The sequence below is a fragment of the Nansenia antarctica genome (assembly GCF_963989245.1).
Source record: "Nansenia antarctica genome assembly, chromosome: 6".
NCBI classification, from domain to species: Eukaryota; Metazoa; Chordata; class Actinopteri; order Argentiniformes; family Microstomatidae; genus Nansenia; species Nansenia antarctica.
This window is the reverse complement of record NC_137676.1, coordinates 17,849,505-17,858,786: the sequence shown is the minus strand read 5'-3', so window position 1 is coordinate 17,858,786 and position 9,282 is coordinate 17,849,505. Positions and strand designations below refer to the sequence as shown.

At 47.2% G+C, this 9,282-nt stretch overlaps 1 protein-coding gene across 1 annotated transcript; it reads left to right on the top strand.

Annotated features, from left to right (window-relative positions):
• Positions 1 to 204: 204 nt before the first annotated feature.
• kcnk15 (potassium channel, subfamily K, member 15) lies at positions 205 to 1,844 on the top strand (the record flags this gene model as incomplete). The annotated part of the gene is made up of 2 exons (XM_080533898.1): positions 205 to 487; positions 811 to 1,844. 2 exons carry the CDS (start codon positions 205 to 207, stop codon positions 1,842 to 1,844), a joined length of 1,317 nt encoding a protein of 438 aa, XP_080390024.1.
• Positions 1,845 to 9,282: the final 7,438 nt, after the last annotated feature.

Here is a 9,282-nt window from a genome sequence, read left to right as displayed (position 1 = left end):
AAATACTTAGCCTTCTTGTATTATGTCCATGCTAATTCTCTTTTATGTTTGCACCTCCTCCTGAAACCAACCTGCGATTGTATTCCACGCCACAGCTCTGATGTAGCGGTGGAGAGGCAGCTCTCACAGTGAACAGCACCACCTGTAACGGACCGGTGTGTCTGCTCTCAGAGCTCACCGGTGAGGGTTCACCCGAGACCGAAGATGAAGAAGCAGAATGTCCGGACCCTGTCGCTCATCCTCTGCATGTTCTCCTACCTGCTGGTCGGCGCCGCGGTGTTCGACGCGCTGGAATCCGAGACGGAGAGTTCCCGCAGACGCGTTCTGGAGCAGAAGCGCACCGAGATGAAAAAGAAGTACCGGTTCTCCGAAGACGACTACCGCGAGATAGAGCGCGTGGTGCTGCAAGCAGAGCCACACCGCGCCGGGAGACAGTGGAAATTCGCCGGTTCTTTTTACTTTGCCATAACGGTCATCACCACAATTGGTATATTGGTATTTAAGTTTCCTCAGCTATCTTGTTACTTTTGTCATGGCCGAATAGGTTACGTCAATTTCTCGTGGTGTATTTGCTCTGCTCTGCACTGTTATACATTATACAGTATAGTTTTCATTTCGGATGACCCTTTCCCTACATCTGATACATTTCAGCACATTTCAGCATATCCATATACACATTATACTATGAAGAATGTTTATGTTTCACTGCCTTCAAAAGCTGTTTACATCACAGCTTATATCTACAACATAGTAAAGAGTAACGAATGCTATTCTCGGTTGCCACAATGTACTGTATCTCTCCCTCTGCAGGTTACGGCCACGCTGCCCCAGGCACGGACGCAGGGAAAGTCTTCTGTATGTTCTACGCTGTGCTGGGCATCCCTCTCACACTGGTGATGTTCCAGAGCCTGGGAGAGAGGATGAACACGTTCGTGCGCTACCTCCTGCGCAGGGCCAAGCAGTGCCTGCGGCTACGGCGGACCGAGGTCTCCATGGAGAACATGGTGCTGGTCGGCCTCCTGTCCTGCATGGGCACCCTGTGCGTGGGCGCCGCGGCGTTCTCCCATTACGAGGGCTGGACGTTCTTCCACGCCTACTACTACTGCTTCATCACGCTCACCACCATCGGCTTCGGGGACTTTGTGGCCCTGCAGAAGAAGGAGGACCTCCAGGAGAAGACCACCTACGTGGCCTTCAGCTTCATGTACATCCTGGTGGGCCTGACGGTCATCGGGGCCTTCCTCAACCTGGTGGTGCTCCGCTTCCTCACCATGAACACGGAGGACGAGAGGCGAGACGCCCAGGAGAGGGCCTCCGTCAAGAGGGAGAGGGACCTCCTGGACGGGCCCACGGGGCTCCGCGGGGGAGGGGGGCAGCAGCAGGGGAGCAGGGCGGGGCGTGAAGACAGGGTCAGGGACATGATGGGGCACAGTCGCAGTCGCAGTCGCAGTCACAGCACCCTGTACCTGCCCATGGAGGAGGGGACCAGCCGCACCAACCTCATCTCCTCCTCCCCGGCGAAGGAGCAGGAGAGCAGGGGCTCCCCCTGTAGGCAGAGGCTGCACCTACAGCTGCAGCCAGGCAGACCTGCAGCCAGGCAGTCGTGCCTGGGCCCCCTCTGCTCTTGTGTGTGCTACCGCCTGGGTGTGTGTGACAGTCCACTGGTGTCACACAACGAGCACCCCGGCTGCCACATCAACTCTGTCTACTACAGCTCCATCTCCTACAGGATCCATGACTCTCCCAGCCCCAGGGACAACACAGGACTCTCTTCCCCAGGGAGCGCATTCTCACCCGGGCACAGCTTCAGGGAGTTCCCCCGGTCTCGGAGGAGGTCAGTGTAGTAGCCCCATGGTGGGAAACAGTTTGTACAGGTTAACACAGTATTTACCACATATATTTTTATTATACAACAGGGACAAGGTGTTAGTGGTACACAACAGATGTCCGCGGCATGAATTATCATTGAAAGGAAGGCAATCTGTTGCAGTGCAGGAACCTTTAGACACCTTTAGTACACATTCCTGCCTAATGTACTATACTGTAGCCTGCTCATAGGTTGTATTGAAGTTATCACAGCTGTAAATGTAGATTATGAATCATACTACAGTTGTATTTGTTTGTAAACCAATTGGATGATTTGCATTTTTTTTGTCTGTTTGTCGGATTCTACTTATCACTGTCATAATTTCATTGAAACATGTTTTAATGCATGTAAACAAAAGTGGATGTGCATGGCAAATAGAACACTGGCACACACACACACACACACACACACGCACACGCACATTGACACACACGCGCGCACACACACACACACACACACACACACACACACACACACACACACACACACACACACACACACACACAGACACACACACACACACACACACACACACACACACACACACACACACACACACACACACACACACACTATAAAGCATGATCATTAACTAACTTGGTTTTAAAAATTAAAATTATTTTATATCACAAGGTGATTTTTGGTATGATTTCATTATAATTGCTTCTTTAATAACCTAGGGGTTAAGCCCCTTGCTCTTGTGTAATAATAAGATATGGAAGTCAGCTCCTTAGCATGCTGGAGGTTGCCGCATCAGAGGAAAGTACTCCATTCTGCATGCCACTGCTGGAATATGTGGTTATATTTTCATGAGGAGAGCATTTAAGAACTTTGAGCAAGAGAAGGCCTTTAATTAACCATATACGCAAAGTTAATAAATCATTATATTACATGTCCTTTCGTTGGGAGGTCGCACACATCCCTGCATATAGCTTAACTGCACTAATGCAGAAATCGTGTACAGAGACATGGTTTGTTTGATTTGGAAGGTACAGCACAGTACAGTAGCACACGCCTGATATGTAGCGAGACCTTTTAGAAACATGTTTTCTCATGCTCTCTGGGTCTGTCAAGATGTAATATAAAATGTAATGCTCTCTTGATGAGTCATGAGATTTGTTAAGCACCAGGTTGGATTTGAATTTGAGATTTGTCTCTCACTGTTCTATCCGGAGGTTAACATACATAATGCTGAAACGTGATGATTGATGACTGCTGATTATGTTTACATAATTATGGAACCCTGAAAGAAACCATGTTTACCTTTCCCAGCACGCTACTGTGTAATGACAAACGAAAGCTGCCGACAGAATCTAACATACATAGAGTTTGCATTCATGTGATGATTTCTAATTACTGCACTGTTAATATCCATGTATTTCAGTTTTAACCTGTAAACTGCCATGTGGATCCATTAAACTTGAACTTACTTATGACTACTGTTGAATGTCAGTTTGTTTTGCCTATAACTGGGTCACAGACTCTCCCTTGCGGCAGTGTGTCTCTATGGCAGGCCATCTCTGTGGCTAATAAGGAAATCAGGTCATTGGCATTCATGAGATCCAGAGGCCTCATATAACCAAACATCTAATTAATTAATCCAGCAATATGACTTAGGCTGACACACGGGAGGGGGAAGGCCCCAGACCTCTGGTTGCTATAGGAAGGAGACAGATTTGGGAAGGAGACAGGGGCATCAGTGAGTAATCCATCGCTGGGGAAATTTATTTTTCAAACTAATTATCGCAAACTGTTTCCACTATTTTTTCGTTTGTTTTACTCATGGGCCATGAGTGTTCCCTCTGCTTAAACAAGTAATGCCAGCAACAGATTGTAAATGCTTGATTATGGCTCTTTGGCCCTTTTTAAACCTCTCTACTCACCACTATAATTTCAACCTGCTTTTACTTGAAACAGACCCAGGATGCTTAAAATCCCAGAAAATTAGTCCCAAAGCATTCATTCCGTCCCATCTGCCGATCAATTAGAATGTTACTTTACATATAAATGGTAAACTGATTAGGTAATAGAATCTAAAATGGTGATTTGGAACGAGTCTCCATCTGCTCTGGGGTACTGGAGGAAGGAACACGGCCGTCTAATCTGTTCCTCGTGATGTCCTTAGATCTTTGAAGAACGCTCTCTATGTAGAATAGCATATTCTCTTGCCAGATATTTCAATAACCCGGAAAAAATGAAATGGGATGACATAGACATCATATCAAAGAGAGAGAGAGAGAGAGAGAGAGAGAGAGAGAGAGAGAGAGAGAGAGAGAGACAAGAGGTTTCTGTGACAAGAGTGCCCTCTAGTGTTATAGGGCTGCAGACACCATACTTGACTATGAAACTGTGTGCAATGCGCACAACCACGAATTTAGGTACCGTAAATCTCAGACTCCTATTTACATTGCTATGCTATCAGCATTACTACATATTTCTGGAGTCATCCATATCTTCACAGACTGTTATTGACGTTCTAATTGGCAAATAGGGCAAACACAGAGAGTGATAACTGATGATATAAAAATGATTGACCACCAGAGGGCAGTATAACTCCTTTGTAGTCACGAGGATCATGAGGACAGCCTGGTAAACTGGGTAGTCTGTTCAATGTCTGTTCTGTTGGATTGGACCCCACACCTCTCCAGTCTCATTCCCAGCCAAGCAAGGCTAGTGAATGAATGTTGTTTCATACAGTATGTTCAATTCTGCAGTTCATTCATCACGCACCACTCAGTATGAGCAAAAAAGACAGCTTCATCACACCTGCACCAATCACAATGTCCAAGAGTACATCAAAGTATTGTTTTACGAGAGACTAGTAAACGATCTTTGCTCATTCACTCACTGGTTTGTGTGTGCTGGTCTGAGATTAGTTCTCCCCAACGCCACTGATGCTTACAGGTAAACAATCCAATGCAATCAATTATTGATGTGATCGAATATACAGTATACGATTGTTTATGTTATTTCCATTCTGGCCTCTTATCTTAAAGAGATAGTTAACGAGGAAGTCTTCAGACGAGGACAAAACATCATTGTCAAAATGTGTCACGCCTTCGGCTCCACTCATGGAAGTCCTCATACAACCACAGGCCAAAGTGACCTCTGATAAAAGGATAGAGGAGGAGGAGGGGTGAAGGGAGGAGAGGAGGACATTACAGGGAGTTGAGGGAAGGGCAGGGAGAAATAAATAGGTAGAAAGGAGAAGATGGGGGGAGGAATAAACAACAAAAAGGAGAGGGGTGGGGTTGATTAGAAGACAACAGCCTGTGCATGTCTCTGTACTGAGGGACTCGTCCCCCGAGTCCTCCTTTGTTATCCTAATGCAGTCTGCTGCTCTGTAGCTTATTGATCATAGAGGAAAGATTTCCACTTACCTGCCTCCTCCAAATGTCAGACAGTCTATACTTCCTTTTACAAAGAAAGAGTCTGGTAACGTCCGTCAATAAACCTGGAAAAGAAACAAAAATTGTAGCCACTTGACTAAGAAATTGAAGAGGTGAACATTAAAAGGTGACCAATATATAACTTCCAAGCTTTCTAAAAGCTTCCTAATGGTTGTAATTACTTATGTTTAATGGGTAGCAATCAGGGAAGAAGAAATCCCTTGAAATAAATATTTTATTTTCCAAATGAATGCTTGATCCCGTAAAGTGCTTTCTAAAATAAAGTGTCCAGCCTGACACCTGGTTTGCATACAAACATGTCGTTACTGGCCAGGGGTGTTCTAGGGGAGGGGCCAGGGGTGTTCTAGGGGAGGGGCCAGGGGTGTTATAGGGGAGGGGCCAGGGTGTTCTAGGGGAGGGGCCAGGGTGTTCTAGGGGAGGGGCCAGGGTGTTCTAGGGGAGGGGCCAGGGGTGTTCTAGGGGAGGGGCCAGGGGTGTTCTAGGGGAGGGGCCAGGGGTGTTCTAGTGGAGGGGCCAGGGGTGTTCTAGTGGAGGGGCCAGGGTGTTCTAGGGGAGGGGCCAGGGTGCTCTAGGGGAGGGGCCAGGGGTGTTCTAGTGGAGGGGCCAGGGGTGTTCTAGTGGAGGGGCCAGGGGTGTTCTAGGGGAGGGGCCAGGGGTGTTCTAGTGGAGGGGCCAGGGGTGTTCTAGTGGAGGGGCCAGGGGTGTTCTAGGGGAGGGGCCAGGGGTGTTCTAGTGGAGGGGCCAGGGGTGTTCTAGGGGAGGGGCCAGGGTGTTCTAGGGTAGGGGTCAGGTGTGGTCTAGGGGAGGGGCCGAAGTGTTCTAGGGGAGGGGTCAGGGGTGTTCTAGGGGAGGGGCCAGGTGTGGTCTAGGGGAGGGGCCGAAGTGTTCTAGGGGAGGGGCCAGGGGTGCCCTAGGGGAGGGGCCAGGGGTGACTTACCGATTTCCACCTTTCTGTTTCTGGTGGCTGCCTCTTGTAATCGTGTGTGCATTCAGAAGCAGAACAGGTCATGTCCGACACTGCAAGGGCATTTCAGGGGGTTCAAATTATTATCAGGGAGGGTGTTGTGGTTTGGAATTTCAAACTGAATTCCGCTGTGGATTTCCAACATAATATACTTATGCCTTGCTCATTTAACCTTCTATTCCAAACTCCAGTCTCCAACAGTAGAGAGTTTGAGTGTTTGTCTGAGTGATTCTCTGTAATGTTTTGGCTCTAGCACCTGGATATATAGTAGTAGTAGTAGTAGTAGTAGTAGTAGTAGTAGTAGTAGTAGTAGTAGTAGTAGTAGTAGTAGTTTATTTCAGTCCTTCTTTTGTGTATGAACATAGAAAACACATCAATAAGGCATTAAATGAAACATAAAACATATATACATGTACACCTCATAATAACATATAGTGTTATTAGGAGGTAATGTGGATATTCATCTTGAGTTGGGGCGAGAAGGAGAACAGGAATGTCAGTCCTGTTTCATAACATAACATGCTGATCCTAGGCAGAATACACCAAACACCTAAAAAAACAGATACAGACTAAGGCAAACAGCCGTCATACAGACCTTCAGATAAACAAACATGGAGGGCCAGTCAGCCAAGGTCGTTTTTCACCTACAGGTAGTCCCCACATAAACAGTTCTTCCTCCATTGAACATACAGCACATCATCAGTATGACCTCTGTGAGGCCACCACTGTACAGGTCCCCAGGCCAGGCCAGGGTGAAGAGGGAAGAGCCTGTCTCACCTTGCCTTTGGTGTCTCTGATGACTATTCTGGTGCTGGTTCTGAGGTCCAGGGCCTCCCTGCTCCTCTACAGGCTGCCCAGGCTGGTGCCATGTCTTGGGGTACAGGTACTGCTCTAGACCGGGCTGTGGACCAGACACCACAGGTACTGCTCTAGACCGGTTGGAAGGAGCTGCGACAGCTGAAAGCACAGGCGGATGACACTGTGACCATTCAGAATGCTGATCACGCTGTGTGTAGTATTCATTGCTCAGCGTTGCTTTGTGTCTGTGTAGTAATGCTGGAATTACTGCTGTAGCAACACTGTACTTTTTAAAATAATGTATGTAAAGCACTTTGAATTGCCCCTGTTGTATGAAATGTGCTATAGAAATAAACTTGCCTTGCCTTGCCTACTAACTAAAGGACTATTCCAGGACAGTTCTCACTATACATGAACTGCGTCTGCTATGATAAAAACCGTCCTTTCAGTTTTAAACGTGATCGCCCGTAGTGCATTATAGAGTATTATTGTTATTTCCTGCTATCTGCTGTTTCCAGTCTTATTGGACACTCAGAGGCAGGCAGAGATATATCTCGGGGAATCGGCAACATTACGTGCGGAGTCTTGTTCCCAGACACATCCGCATAGCCATTGGCTTTACTTTGCCTCAATCATCTCCCACATCAGTTTGCACGCCACATGTGTCTGATTAGGAGGCCTCTGTGATTCACCTCGCACGCCTCGCAGCTGTGTGATTCGCTGAAATCAAATAATAACAAATTCTTTACTCAGTAAATTCACTTCTCCCACTAAGGCCGGGTTTGACTTTAATCCAGGTCTATATGCGCTGTGCCCAAAAGCCTGGGGACAAGGTTATAATGTGCCAAATGGGTCTGATATACAGTATGAGCTCTCTGTGTTTGGGCCGGCGGCCATATTTGACATTTGAACAAGGAGGGTTCATATTGTTCATGAGTTCTGTGAGTTCAGCTCCATGGGGGTCATCAAAACGAAGGCTATCTAAATCCTGCCTCCTCTTCGTCATCATCTTCTTGCTCCTTTATATCGATTATGTGGTATGAGGGTGAGGTCTGCTACAGACAGCTGACCTGTGAGAGTGAGGGGTGGCAAACACTGATGCACATGCATGGGCCCACACACGCATGCACGCACACGCACACGCACACGCACACACACACACACACACACACACACACACACACACACACACACACACACACACACACACACACACCATGCGGTGTGTGACGAGGAGAGGACAGGTATCACAGAAACTTCTAACAATCAATTCAAGCTGCTTTCTGTCTCTTCCATCTCACCGTCCCTGCTCCTCGCTTGGGTCTCCAAGCAATTAGCCTGCTAGCGTTCCAGTGAGTGCACAGTGCTACACGGCTAATCTCGCTCCCTCCACTTCTTCCTTTATCGATTCTTTTATGCTTCTGTCTGGACACTGCTGCGGGGCTTTGTCTGTCTGACACGCATAACTGGTGGCGTGACAGGTTTTAAAGCTGTACCACTAATACCCTTTATTTGCTTGTAAAGGGCTGTACTAGGGGAGTTGGTAATGGATTTGTCTGTGTGTGTGTGTGTGTGTGTGTGCATGTCTAATGTATAGTATATGTGGGGATGTTTGTGTGTGTGTGTGTGTGTGTGCGTATGTATGTTTATGTGTCTGTGAGAATGTGCGTGTGTTTATAGCATGGTGATAAAGAACATATATTCATCATTCCTGAGAGTAACCATCTCTGTTCCCATGACGAGAGAATCGCCGGATCCTTTCATAGATCTGACAGCAGTGAGCAGTCTGAGCACATAGCTTCTGGAATTGCCATTTCATTGCATACTGTATACAATCCAACAGGACTTTAGTGGCGCCGTCCAAATGGCCTGTGAGAGAACTTGATATAAAGGCAAACAAACCAGATATGTTATTGTGTGATCAATTAGAGATAACTGGAATCACTACTGCCTAATCACTGTGTTTAGAATGTCGGCTATTCATTCATTTTCAAAAGATTCTTCTTCTGTCTGACAGCCAAAATGGTTGTCACCTGACTGTACAGTAACAATGTCGCTGCTTTGCCTCCCTGCTGGCACACACACGTACACACACACACACACGCACACACACACACACACACACACACACACACGCACACACACACACACACACACACGCACGCGCACACACACACACACACACACACACACACACACACACACACATGTTGTTGCCTTACCTCCCTGCTAGCTGCTACGCG